The 14709-nt window shown below is 41.5% G+C and overlaps 1 protein-coding gene across 1 annotated transcript in view; it reads right to left on the reverse strand.

Annotated features, from left to right (window-relative positions):
- hmbsa (hydroxymethylbilane synthase a) overlaps positions 1-14709 on the reverse strand; it is a 59391-nt gene that overhangs the window by 15142 nt on the left and 29540 nt on the right. The window contains exons 6-11 of the mRNA XM_060913268.1: positions 11572-11649; positions 11384-11461; positions 11168-11243; positions 10934-11047; positions 4653-4691; positions 2597-2716 (exon numbers count right to left, since the gene is read on the reverse strand). Of these exons, the coding sequence (XP_060769251.1) occupies positions 2597-2716; positions 4653-4691; positions 10934-11047; positions 11168-11243; positions 11384-11461; positions 11572-11649 (505 nt within the window). The remainder of the gene's footprint in view (positions 1-2596; positions 2717-4652; positions 4692-10933; positions 11048-11167; positions 11244-11383; positions 11462-11571; positions 11650-14709) is intronic.

Raw genomic sequence — 14709 nt, forward strand, 5'->3', positions numbered from 1 at the left:
CAGAGTGAAAAAAGAAAAGGAACACCATGCCAAAGTTTGGGCACCCCAATACATCAGAGTTCTCAGGTAACTTTTACCAAGGTTCCAGACCTTAATTGGCTTATTGAGCTGTGGCTTGTTCAAATTCTTCGTTAGGAAAGGTCAGATGATGCAGATTTCAAAGCTGTATAAATTCTCTGACTCCTCAAACTTGTCCCTAAAATCAACAGCCATGGGCTCCTCTAAGCAACTCCCTCGCATTCTGAATAATAAAATAATTGATGCTCACACAGCAGGAGAAGGCTACAAGAACGTAGCAAAGTGTTTTCAGGTAGCCGTTTCCTCAGATCGTAATGTTATTAAGAAATGGCAGTTAACAGAAACAGTGGAGATCAAGGTGAGGTCTGGAAGATGAAGAAAACTTTCTGAAAGAACTGCTCGTTGGATTGCTAGAAAGGCAAATAAAACCCCCTGTTTGACTGCAAAAGACCTTCAGAAAGATTTAGCAGACCCTGGAGTGGTGGTGCACTGTTCTACTATGCAGCGACTCCTGAACAAATATGACCTTCATGGAAGGGTCATCAGAAGAAAACCTTTCCTGCGTCCTAGCCACAAAATTCAGCGTCTGAAGTTTGCAAATGAACATCTAAGCAAGCCTGATGCATTTTGGAAACAAGTCCTGTGGACTGATGAAATCAAAATAGAACTTTTTGGCCACAATGTGCAAAGGTACGTTTGGAGAAAAAAGGGTGCCAAATTCCAGGAAAAGAACACCTCTCCAACTCTGAAGCATGGGTGTGGATCGATCATGCTTTGGGGTTGTGTTGCAGCCAGTGGCGCAGGGCACATTTCATTGGTCGAGGGAAACATGGATTCGAATAAATACCAGCAAATTCTGGAAGCAAACATCACACCATCTGTAAAAAAGTTGAAGTTAAAAAGAGGATGGGTCCTACAATAAGACGATGATCCAAAACACACCTCAAAATCTACAATGGAAAACCTCAAGAGGCACAAGCTGAAGGTTTTGCCCTGGCCCTCACAGTCCCCTGACCTAACAGCTTTGAAAATCTGTGGATAGATCTCAAAAGAGCAGTGCATGCAAGACAGCCCAAGAAACTTGTAGAACTGGAAGCCTTTTGCAAGAACAAATGTGTGAAAATCCCCCAGGTAAGAACTGAAAGATTATTAGCTGGTTACAAAAAGATGTGATACTTGCCAAAGGGGGTGTTACTAGGTACTAACTATGCAGGGTGCCCAAACTTTTGCTTCAGGCCCTTTTCCTTTTTTGTCATTTTGAAAATGTCTCATCTCATCTCATTATCTGTAGCCGCTTTATCCTGTTCTACAGGGTCGCAGGCAAGCTGGAGCCTATCCCAGCTGACTACGGGTGAAAGGCGGGGTACACCCTGGACAAGTCGCCAGGTCATCACAGGGCTGACACATAGACACAGACAACCATTCACACTCACATTCACACCTACGGTCAATTTAGAGTCACCAGTTAACCTAACCTGCATGTCTTTGGACTGTGGGGGAAACCGGAGCACCCGGAGGAAACCCACGCGGACACTGGGAGAACATGCAAACTCCGCACAGAAAGGCCCTCGCCGGCCCCGGGGCTCGAACCCAGGACCTTCTTGCTGTGAGGCGGCAGCGCTAACCACTACACCACCGTGCCGCCATTTTGAAAATGTAAAAGATGAAAAAAAAAATGTTTTTGCTTAAAATATAAAGGGAATGAGTCATCTTTAACTTTATGCCTTTTGGAGATCATTTCATCTTCAACTTGCTTTCACAGTAACAGCAATTTTGACCAGGGGTGCCCAAACTTTTGCATACCACTGTAAATACCTTATGCCAAATTATTATGGCATGTTACAAAAAAATAAAGAAAAAATCCGGAGTCCTCGTCTCCAACTTACGAGTCCGAATGCAGTTAAGGCACGAGTCCGAGCCATCAGTGCTCAAGTCCAAGTCAGATCACGAGTCCTTAAAATCAGGGCACGAGTCGGACTCAGGTACTACAAGCCTGCTTATAATGTTATTTTTTTGTTTGGACTTGCCCATGATTATATTCCAAAATATTTTCTTGGGTCTATTTCCCAAAATATGAACAAACTAATAGCCTACAATAAATCAAAAACACCTTGCCCAGGCAGTTACTAAGGATGAATGACTGAATGCTGTAAATGCATTATGCAGTGCCACATGTTCACACGGTCTTTCTTTGTCCCAGAAGCTTCGTACCATGCCCCAGCATCTTATTTGGATTTGTTTGGAACACAATCTCTGTTAATTCTGAATAATAAAAGTATTTCATACTCGTATCCCAAAAAACCCCACTACATTTCTCATGAATGTATATTACTGCAATTCAACGACTGCCTTAGACTTCCAATACGTACGAGTTTTGAGGGTTTCTTTGTACAGAGACAACCTTTAAAATTCATGTCTGTGGTAAACATATTGTACCTGCAGTGCAAATACAAGAGACACAGATGAGGTTCAAGATTAGGTTAACCCGTGTTACTTTTTCAAGTTCACTGCATGCACTTCCATAATATGCATTACCCCAGATTTATTTCTGCATTTTTTGTGAGTGAGGAAGACTAACCAGCTGTTTGAGGAAAGCCCTCTCCGAGATGCATCGCAGCACAGTGTCAGCGTGGTGAAGGATGGACACCATCTTGAGGATGTCTCCGTCTCTTGCCCTCACTTCCACCGCCAACGCTCCCTACAGTCAGAATATTTACGGGCCATGTAAACAATGTGAAATGGCAGCTGAATGAATATACTGAAATATAACCAGCAGATGCCGGGAACCTGCCAATGAAGGCGAGATCCTTCACGGATTTTATCCATAACTGAAGCTATAGAGGACACTTTTTCAACCATCAGTGTATATTCGGTCCTTCCAAATAACTGTAGTGTTCCTACTGACATGCAAACACCAGAGTAGTGTTTGCACTCTTCAGCAACCGTTGGCGCAGATGGTTAGACAGGTGCTTCCTTGCATAGCAAAAACATTACCTTATAACCATGATGTTCTCATGATGATCTCTTTTTATACATACTAGTGCATCTCAAAAAATTAGAATATTGTGAAAAAGTTCAATATTTTCCATCAGTTATTTAAGAAAGTGAAAATGTTATATATTATAGACTCATTACACATAAACAAATGTTTCAAGCATTTTTCTATTTTAATTTTAATCAGTATGGCATACAGTACAAAAACATTAAAAAAACCATCTCAAAATATTAGAATATTTCATTTCGAGTTTGAGTAAAACAGTATGAACACAGTGTATCTCTCGGTCTAGTTCAGTACACACAACCACAATCATGGGGAAGACTGCTGACTTGACTGTGGTCCAGAAGATGATCACTGATGCCCTCCACGAGGAGGGTAAGCCACAAAAGGTCATTGGTGAAAAGGGTGGCTGGAAAAGGTGCACAAGCAACAGGGATGGCCGCAGTCTTGAGAGGATTGTCAAGAAAAGTTGATTCAAGAACTTGGGAGAGCTTCACAAGGAGTGGACTGAGGCTGGTGTCAGTGTATCAAGACCCATCACGAACAAACATCTTCAAGAAAGGGGATCCAACTTTCGCATTCCTAATATCAAGCTACTCCTGAGCCAGAGACAATGTCAGAAGTGTCTTATCTGGGCTAAGGAGAGAAAGAAATGGACTGTTGCTCAGTGGTCCAAAGTCCTCTTTTCAGATGAAAGTACATTTTGCATTTAATTTGGAAATCACGGTTCTAGAATCTGGAGGAAGAGTGGAGAGGCACGGAATCCAAGGTGTTTGAAGTCCAGTGTGAAGTTTCCACAGTCTGTGATGATTTGGGGTGCCATGTCATCTGCTGGTGTTGGGCCACTGTATTTTATCAAGTCCAAAGTCATCTACCAGGAGATTTTAGAGCACTTCATGCTTCCATCTGCTGATGAGCTTTATGGAGATGCTGATTTCCTTTTCCAGCAGGACTTGGCAGCTGCCTACAGTGCCAAAACTACTACCAAATGGTTTGCTGACAATGATATTACTGTGCTTGATTGGCCAGCAAACTCGCCTGACCTGAACCCCAGAGAGAATCTATGGGGTATTGTCAAGAGGAAGATGAGAAACACCCGACCCAAAAATACAGATGAGCTAAAGGCCGCCATCAAAGCAACCTGGGCTTCAGTAACACCTCAGCAGTGCCACAGGCTGATTGCCTTCATGCCACACCACATTGATGCAGTAATTCATGGTAAAGGAGCCCCAGCCAAGTACTGAGTGTATAAATGAATATACTTTTCAGAAGTTGGACATTTCTGTATCGTAAATCCTTTTTTGATTAAGCTTAAGAAATATTCTAATAATTTGAGATTCTGGATTTCTGATTTTCATGAGCTATAAGCCATAATCAAAATTAAAAAAGGAAGGCTTGAAATATTTCACTTTACATGTAATGAATATAGAATATATGAAAGTTTACCTTTTTGAATTAAATTATGAAAAAAGGAACTTTTTCATGGTATTCTAATTTTTTGAGATGCACTAGTAAACAATACTAACCTAACCGAATGCGCACACCCAATAAATAAATAAATAAATAAATAAATATATTATATATATAAAACTAACCAAGCTGATAATCTGTAAACCCCAGATATTTGGTCACTCACCTGGCCTACAGCATACATGCAGTCTTCAGGACCCAGAACCTGAAAGAGACCAGGACAAACAAGCCTTTCACACAAATTGTAAAATATGCTTATTCCAGGTGGCACAGAGTGTGAATGGTTGTTTGTCTCTATGTGCCAGCCCTGCGATAACCTGGCGACTTGTCCAGGGTGTACCCCGCCTCTCGCCCATAGTCAGCTGGGATAGGCTCCAGCTTGCCTGCGACCCTGTAGGACAGGATAAGCGGCTACAGATAATAGATGGATGGATAGGTGGCACAGTGGATAGCACTGTTGCCTCACAGCAAGAAGGTTCTGGGCTTGAGCCCAGCGGCCGATGGGGTCCTTTCTGTGTGGAGTTTGCATGTTCTCCCCATGTCTACATGGGTTTCCTCCACAGTCCAAAGACATGCAGGTTAGGCTAACTGGTGGCTCTAAATTGACCGTAGGTGTGAATGGTTGTTTCTCTCTATGTGTCAGCCCTGCGATGATCTGGTGACTTGTCCAGGGTGTACCCCGCCTCCCGCCCATAGTCAGCTGGGATAGGCTACAGCTCGCTTGTGACCCTGCACAGGATAAGCGGTCACGGCTAATGGACGGATGCTAATACTACAGTGCTACTGAAATCTGATTAATATTCTTTAGTATAAAATACCAAAGTGAAGATAGGAAATCGCACACGCTGATTGGTCGAGAGATTCGGATTATTTCTCGATAATCACCTCGAGTGACTTGGCAAAATGGCAGCCAATTGTTTCATCACTGTAAGTGAAGAAGAATTAGAAATTATGAGAGAAAACGCTGTTCCTAAAAGCACTAAAGCTGCTACGGAGTTTGGTCTAAAACTGTTCAAAGGTAAGGTGGAATTGTGAGTCATTTTATCCATTTCTTCATCAAGTATTTTATGTGACTCGGCATAGATAAGTGACAAGATACAATTAAAAAATCCACAATTAAATAAATACAATTAAAAAAAAAAAAATTTAATAAATCACTGGTGTATTGATCCTAAAACAATTATCTGCCTCAGGCTCGATGAATATTACACATGCAGGACACTTTTTCGATGGAATAAAAACGTATTCTATTCCCCTCTAGTGGGTTTCATTCATCTGCTTCGATAGCATGCAATATTGTTAGCATATCGCTTGTCCTACGTGTATTACGTCACCCTACCCAATGGAGAACGAGCGTTGAACATGGTTTATGATATTACATGGTTGTCAAGACAACATGACGTCACACGTCGGCGCTGATCCGAATATCCAACGAGAAGGTTTTCTGCTGCGCATGTGCACGATCATTTCTCTGTTCACCGGGAAAGAGAAAGACGTGTTGAACACTTGAAAGGCTACCAAAACTACATTAGATATTCTTCATGCATATTTACAAGAGAAAAACATACCAATGGACATCGAAAAACTGGAAGTGTGTGTGTATAATAATCATAATATTGGCTGGCTTTTTTTTCGTGGTATATCAGATATATTCCATTCAGCTACTCGTCTTCAACTTGTTCAGTGTCATGCTAGCTGAATGGAATAAATCTGATATACCATGAAAAAAAGCCAGCCAATATTATTTAAATAATAACCTCGACTTCGTCTTGTTTATTATTCACCGATGTTCACCTCGCCTTCAGCGAATAATTGTTAAATAACAATCGTTTTAGGAGCAGTTCCAGTTGGACTACTGTTCTAAAATGTTACATTAACATATTGGTAACCCTGATAGCAATTCGATTCGATTCCCAGTGGCTTGGATGGTGGACGTGCTACAAAATCGAAGGCTAATAATAAACAGATGCAACAAGATCCAGCTCTAAATGCTTCAACCATAATAGATACAGAGAAATTTGCCATCATTTGTCACGTCCCCATTAGAAAACTATTAACGACGGCACTCGGTTACAGAACGGACTTGAGGTGGAGTTGTTACTGCAGAAGCCTTCAAAATCCTCATAAACAACAGGTAGCAGTGGAGTCCATTCTCACCTCCTCCAGAACAGTCTGGTTTAGTGCACTCATTTACTTCTCGGACTACAGCGCATCATCTGGTCATGTTTCCAGAAATTGAGCATCTCCAGGATCAGGAAATGAGCAAAATCATTGCTGACCCTCTTCACTCAAGCCAGAACGCATTTCGAAGCCTCCCTTCTGGGAAGCGATTCCATTTCACTAAGAACTAATAGCACAAGACCCAGGAATAGCTTCTCTCTCAGCAGCGTCTCTTAGAACTCATGCTCAACTCTGTCTTGTTAGACGTTCTGTTATTAAAATGCCATAAATGCTGTAAGAGCATATACAGTGCAATGCAATAATGAGTACACCCTCTTTGAAAAGTAACATTTCACACAATATGACAAGGAACACAAAGATATATTTCCAAAATGTTCCCAGACTAAGTTAAACACAGGTTCTGTTGAGCTTTTGAACTCAAAACAAAGGCTAATAATATAACTTAAATGATTTTTATTTCAGTTTTCGTGAAATTTGTGTGGTGCAGAAATGAGTACACCCCACTGAAGGGCTCTGAGTAAAGCAACTTTTTAGGCTACCAATGTGGACCTGAACAAACGATTAACCACAGGTGAGTCTAATTAGTCATTACACAGGTGTTAATTAGGCAGTTGGCTACAAAAGGCTGTTACCTAAAGCAAACCACCCTTTCCCATTTCCTGCTGTCAGCAATGGCACCTCATGGCCAGGAAATGTCTCTGGATCTGAGAAAGCGGATTATTGCTTTACACAAGAGAGGTAGCCCTGTGATGACCTGGCGACTTGTCCAGGGTGTACCCCGCCTTTCGCCCGTAGTCAGCTGGGATAGGCTCCAGCTTGCCTGCGACCCTGTAGAAGGATAAAGCGGCTAGAGATAATGAGATGAGATGAGACAAGAGAGGTGAGGGCTACAAGAAGATCAGTAAAGCCTTACTTATCAGTAAGAACACGGTTGCAAAAGTGATCCAAAAATTCAAGACAGATGGAACTGCAGCCAAAGTACAGAGACGTACAGGCCGGCCAAGAAAATTAACACCCAGGCAGGAGCGGCTTGTAATGAGAAAAGGTGAGGAAAATCGGCATGCAAGTGCACAACAGGTATCTAAGGAAGTAGAGACTGAAATTGGAGTGAATGTGTCACGTGACACAATATGCCGTACAGTGCAGCGGAATGGCATGCATGGGTGTCGTCCCCGAAGGAAGCCTCTCCTAAAGCCCAGTCACAAAAAAGCCCGTCCAGAGTTCGCCAGGGCACATGCTGAAAAGGATGAAGGCTACTGGGACTCTACAGGTCCTTCTCAAAAAATTAGCATATTGTGATAAAGTTCATTATTTTCCATAATGTAATGATAAAAAATAAACTTTCATATATTTTAGATTCATTGCACACCAACTGAAATATTTCAGGTCTTTTATTGTTTTAATACTGATTATTTTGGCATACAGCTCATGAAAACCCAAAATTCCTATCTCAAAAAATTAGCACATCATGAAAAGGTACTCTAAACGAGCTATTAACCTAATCATCTGAATCAACGACTTAACTCTAAACACCTGCAAAAGATTCCTGAGGCTTTTAAAAACTCCCAGTCTGGTTCATTACTCAAAACCGCAATCATGGGTAAGACTGCCGACCTGACTGCTGTCCAGAAGGTCATCATTGACACCCTCAAGCAAGAGGGTAAGACACAGAAAGAAATCTCTGAGCGAATAGGCTGTTCCCAGAGTGCTGTATCAAGGCACCTCAGTGGGACGTCTGTGGGAAGGAAAAAGTGTGGCAGAAAACGCTGCACAACCAGAAGAGGTGACCGGACCCTGAGGAAGATTGTGGAGAATGGCCGATTCCAGACCTTGGGGGACCTGTGGAAGCAGTGGACTGAGTCTGGAGTAGAAACATCCAGAGCCACCGTGCACAGGCGTGTGCAGGAAATGGGCTACAGAGAAGCAGCACTGGACTGTTGCTCAGTGGTCCAAAGTACTTTTTTCGGATGAAAGCAAATTTTGCATGTCATTCGGAAATCAAGGTGCCAGAGTCTGGAGGAAGACTGGGGAGAAGGAAATGCCAAAATGCCTGGAGTCCAATGTCAAGTACCCACAGTCAGTGATGGTCTGGGGTGCCATGTCAGCTGCTGGTGTTGGTCCACTGTGTTTTATCAAAGGCAGGGTCAATGCAGCTAGCTATCAGGAGATTTTGGAGCACTTCATGCTTCCATCTGCTGAAAAGCTTTATGGAGATGAAGATTTCATTTTTCAGCACGACCTGGCACCTGCTCACAGTGCCAAAACCACTGGTAAATGGTTTACTGACCATGGTATTACTGTGCTCAATTGGCCTGCCAACTCTCCTGACCTCAACCCCATAGAGAATCTGTGGGGTATTGTGAAGAGGAAGTTGAGAGACACCAGACCCAACACTGTGGATGAGCTTAAGGCCGCTATCGAAGCATCCTGGGCCTCCATAACACCTCAGCAGTGCCACAGGCTGATCGCCTCCATGCCACGTCGCATTGAAGCAGTCATTTCTGCCAAAGGATTCCCGACCAAGTATTGAGTGCATAACTGAACATAATTATTTGAAGGTTGACTTTTTTTGTATTAAAAACACTTTTTTTTATTGGTCAGATGAAATATGCTAATTTTTTGAGATAGGGATTTTTGGTTTTCCTTTACTTTTTTGCCAAAATCATCAATATTAAAACAATAAAAGGCTTGAACTACTTCAGTTGTGTGTAATGAATCTAAAATATATTAAAGTCTAATGTTTATGAGTACATTACAGAAAATAATGAACTTTATCACAATATGCTAATTTTTTGAGAAGGACCTGTATACTCTGGAGTGATGAGACCAAAATCAATCTTTTTGGAACTGATGGCTTCAAAACAGTCTGGCGTCGCAAGGGTGAGGAGTACAAGGAAAAATGAATGCATGGTGCCCACAGTGAAACATGGAGGGGGTAGTGTTCTTATGTGGGGTTGCATGAGTGCTGCGGGTGTTGGAGAACTGCATTTCATTGATGGCATCATGAATTCTCAAATGTACTGCTCTATACTGAAAGCTAAGATGCTTCCATCACTTCAGGCCGCTGGTCGTCGTGCCATTTTTCAACATGACAATGACCCAAAACACACATCTAAGGCCACTGCTGACTTTCTGAAGAGGAACAGGGTGAGAGTGATTCCATGGTCAAGTATGTCACCTGATCTGAACCCTATAGAGCATCTTTGGGGAATACTGAAGAGGCAGGTTGAGCATCACTCTCCATCCAACATCCAGGCTCTGAAAGATGTCATCCTTGAAGAATGGAAAAAGATTGATGTAGCCAAATGTTGTCAGCTTGTGCACTCCATGCCAAGGAGACTTGGGGCTGTCATTGCAAATAATGGAGGCCATACAAAGTACTAAATGTACTGGATGTAATTGAGTTTGTTGTGGGGTGTACTCACTTTTGCTCCACCCCACTTTCACGGAAACAGAAAAATATGTAATTTAAGGCATCTTTTCACCTTTCTGCTTGAGTTATAATGTAAGAACATAGTGCAATAAACATCATCAAGGAACTGTTTGGGACATATTGTTTGTGTTCATTTTAATACTGTGAAAAACGTCGTTTTTCAGGGGGGGTGTACTCATTATTGCATTGCACTGTAAATACCGTATTTTCTGGACTATAGAGCGCACCTGTATATAAGCCGCATCCGCTCTATTTTTTAAAAAAAATTTTAAAAAAGATATACAAGCCGCACCGGGCTATAAGCCGCAGATATCTATGTTGAAAAATTAGATATTTACTGCATGTACAGAACGATTTTGTACTGTAAATGTACATGTATGTACCTGAACAGATTCTTTCCGAACAGTGCCTTTTAACACGGCAGCAACTTTGCTGATTAAAACGGAACAGAACCAAGAGAAAATAACCGGTATTTATTTACCTTCATTTCTCCTGTGTTTGAAACCACAAGTCACTTTAATCATCTTCGCTGGATTTGAAAATAATTACCAGTTAGTAATTTGTCGTGCGTGTTCTATCTGCTAAAGATCTGCTAATTCTTCTTTGCATTGATTTTTCGTCTATCTTATTTTTGATTCTACTTCCGGTTAGAGCGCCCCTAGCGGTGGAAGAAAAATCCACAGAATAGCCGCACCTTTGTATAAGCCGCATGGTTCAAAACCTAGGAAAAAAGTAGCGGCTTATAGTCCAGAAAATACGGTACTGCTCAAAGTGATACATTATCTAATGAGAATATGTATGCGTAAGTAACAGTGATGTTAATATGCCAGCACCTGACTGATACGGCTCTCCCAGCCCATGCGCTTGAGGCCAGCTGCAGCCAGAATGATGGCAGCGTAGTCATCTTTCTCATCCAGCTTCTTCAGACGAGTATTCAGGTTGCCTCTCTATTTGACTCGGTTAAGGATCTGTGTGAGAAACTTGCTGGTACTGAACACGAGGATATTTCTGCATTCTAAAATACAAGTACTTTAATACTCATACACACAGAGATTTAGAAAGGATACAATGTTTTCAAATTCCAGCTGTGGGAACCTTTTTTTCAGCTGTGCGGCTCGGCGGAGTGAGCTCGTACCAATCACACTGAAAGAGGATATCAAGGTCACACTGAGTAAGAGCCTGATCTATTCACTGCAGTAGGACTGAAAGGGAAAAAAATCCTTTCATCATACGCAGAGACTGCTGTATCGGTTATTAAGAGCAGCTCTGTGTAAAGGGTTTACCTCTTTTCTGGCAGGGTGTCCAGAGTGAGTCCAGCATTCTTTGGATGAAGCACTACAGCATCATGAGGATTTTCACGTCTGAGGAACAGACAACGTCGATGCTCATAAACGCACAAACAGAATGATATTACAGAAAGACGGATTTATCTGTGGAGTGTTGAGGAGAGTGTGAAGGTTTAGAAACATACTGGAGAACAGCACCGACTGTGAAACCAGGAGGCAGTGAGGTAGGAAGGTCTTTTAGAGAGTGTACAACAAGGTCCACCCTGGTGTTGAAAGAGGGGGGGAAGAAGAAACAAAAGTTCATTACATTCAGCTCTGGAAAAAAAAAAAATTTAAGAGACCACTGCAAAAGAAACAGTTTCTCTGGTTTTACTATTTATAGGTACAGTGGTGCTTGAAAGTTTGTGAACCCTTTAGAATTGTCTATATTTCTGCATAAATATGACCTAAAACATCATCAGATTTTCACACAAGTCCTAAAAGTAGATAAAGAGAACCCAGTTAAACAAATGAGACAAAATTATTATACTTGGTCATTTATTTATCGAGGAAAATGAGCCAATATTACATATCTGTGAGTGGCAAAAGTATGTGAACCTTTGCTTTCAGTATCTGGTGTGACCGCCTTGTGCAGCAATAACTGCAACTAAACGTTTGCGGTAACTGTTGATCAGTCCTGCACACCGGCTTGGAGGAATTTTAGCCCATTCCTCCGTACAGAACAGCTTCAACTCTGGGATGTTGGTGGGTTTCCTCACATGAACTGCTTGCTTCAGGTCCTTCCACAACATTTTGATTGGATTAAGGTCAGGACTTTGACTTGGCCATCCCAAAACATTAACTTTATTCTTCTTTAACCATTCTTTGGTAGAACGACTTGTGTGCTTAGGGTCGTTGTCTTGCTGCATGACCCACCTTCTCTTGAGGTTCAGTTCATGGACAGACATCCTGACATTTTCCTTTAGAATTCGCTGGTATAATTCAGAATTCATTGTTCCATCAATGATGGCAAGCCGTCCTGGCCCAGATGCAGCAAAACAGGCCCAAACCATGATACCACCACCACCATGTTTCACAGATGGGATAAGGTTCTTATGCTGGAATGCAATGTTTTCCTTTCTCCAAACATAACGCTTCTCATTTAAATCAAAAAAGTTCTATTTTGGTCTCATCCATCCACAAAACATTTTTCCAATAGCCTTCTGGCTTGTCCACATGATCTTTAGCAAACTGCAGACGAGCAGCAATGTTCTTTCTCCTTGTAACCCTGCCATGCACACCATTGTTGTTCAGTGTTCTCTTGATTATGGACTCATGACATTAGCCAATGTGAGAGAGGCCTTCAGTTGCTTAGAAGTTACCCCGAGGTCCTTTGTGACCTCGCCGACTATTACACGCCTTGCTCTTGGAGTGATCTTTGTTGGATGACCACTCCTGGGGAGGGTAACAATGGTCTTGAATTTCTTCCATTTGTAGACAATCTGTGACTGTGGATTGGTGGAGTCCAAACTCTTTACAGATGGTTTTGTAACCTTTTCCAGCCTGATGAGCATCAACAATGCTTTCTCTATCGTCCTCAGGAATCTCCTTTGTTTGTGCCATGATACACTTCCACAAACGTGTTGTGAAGATCAGACTTTGATAGATCCCTGTTCTTTAAATAAAACAGGGTGCCCACTCACACCTGATTGTCATCCCATTGACTGAAAACCCCTGACTCGAATTTCACCTTCAAATTAACTGCTAATCCTAGAGGTTCACATACTTTTGCCACTCACAGATATGTAATATTGGATCATTTTCCTCAATCAATAAATGACCAAGTATAATATTTTTGTCTCATTTGTTTAACTGGGTTCTCTTTATCTACTTTTAGGACTTTTGTGAAAATCTGATGTTGTTTTAGGTCATATTTATGCAGAAATATAGAAAATTCTAAAGGGTTCACAAACTTTCAAGCACCACTGTATGTGTTTGAGGAACATGAACATTTTTGTTTTATTCCATAAACTACTGACAACATTTCTGCCAAATTCCACAGAAAAATATGGTCACTTTGAGCATTTAACTGCAGAAAATAACAACTGGTCTAAATAACAAAGGAAGTGTGTTCAGACTGTGAATAATACACAGAACTCAATATCAAATTCAATTTTAAACACCACCGCAATACTAGTGCTTGAACTTGGGATGAGTTTAGAAATCAATATTTGGTGAAATAACTCTGACATTTAATCCCTGCTTTCACGCGTCTTGGCATGCTCTGCAGCAGTCTTTCACGTTGCTCTTGGGTGACTTTATGCCTCTCCTGGTACAAAAATGCAATCAGCTCAGCTTTGTTTGATGGCTTGTGACTATCCATCATCCTCGGGCTTTTTTCTAGCTTTGCATGACTTCACCCCGCCTGGAGGAGCCTGTTTGGAACCGTTCTTGCCGTGCGCTTAACCCCAGCTGCCATTTGCCATTTTTTAGTAGGTCACTTGAGGTCATCCTACAGTAGTTGAGTGACATTCTGTTACGCTGTCCATTTTTAAAAAAAATACAGGTCACTGGATTAATCTGATACTCGCATTACCATTTAGCTGCTTTTAATAACAAAACTTTTCATAAAATCAGAAGATTTCTTCAGCTAAGAGTGTGATCAACCCTGTTGCTATGGAATAAATCTGGCCAGTGACTGGCTGAGAGAGCTGTGCCTGAGAACCCAGAAATAAAATGATCTTCACGTTGCCTTATTACAATACAATTCCCTCCAAGAGAGAAAAAAACAATCAATCTGTGCAGGGACACACTACTCGAGTCCAATTTTTAGAGACAGGCTGCCTTCCCTTAAGGCCCAGGCATAATTTTGCCAAACTAAAGTTTCAATTTTTTATTTCATCCGTTATTAATTTTGTTATCGTTCATCTTAGATTTAAAAATATAAAAGCTTTTGTTCATCATGTTGCTTGGATTATTTTGCATTTTTATACACATACTATGTGAACGCTCATGGTTCAGGTTTGTTAAACCCTCATGCAAGAAATTCAAAGTCAATATAAAATATCAGATCTTGAATAAAGTCAAGATATATATTATTTACCAGCTGGGAGGTCCGTATGGTGAAATACCGTGACCGAGGTCTTGAAAGTACTGAGCGAGGCCCTCTGGGCCGAGGTCAGTATTCAAGGCCGAGGTCACGGTATTTCACCATACGGACCGACCTTAAGCTGGTAAATAATATATTTATTTTTTTCTTTACCAAATTCTAACAGAAAACGAGAGCGCCCGAAAGGGAAACCGAGCCGAGCCACCATTTTGAATCCTCATTCATGGCTGTAATG

The sequence above is a fragment of the Neoarius graeffei genome, chromosome 28 (assembly GCF_027579695.1).
Source record: "Neoarius graeffei isolate fNeoGra1 chromosome 28, fNeoGra1.pri, whole genome shotgun sequence".
Lineage (NCBI taxonomy): Eukaryota > Metazoa > Chordata > Actinopteri > Siluriformes > Ariidae > Neoarius > Neoarius graeffei.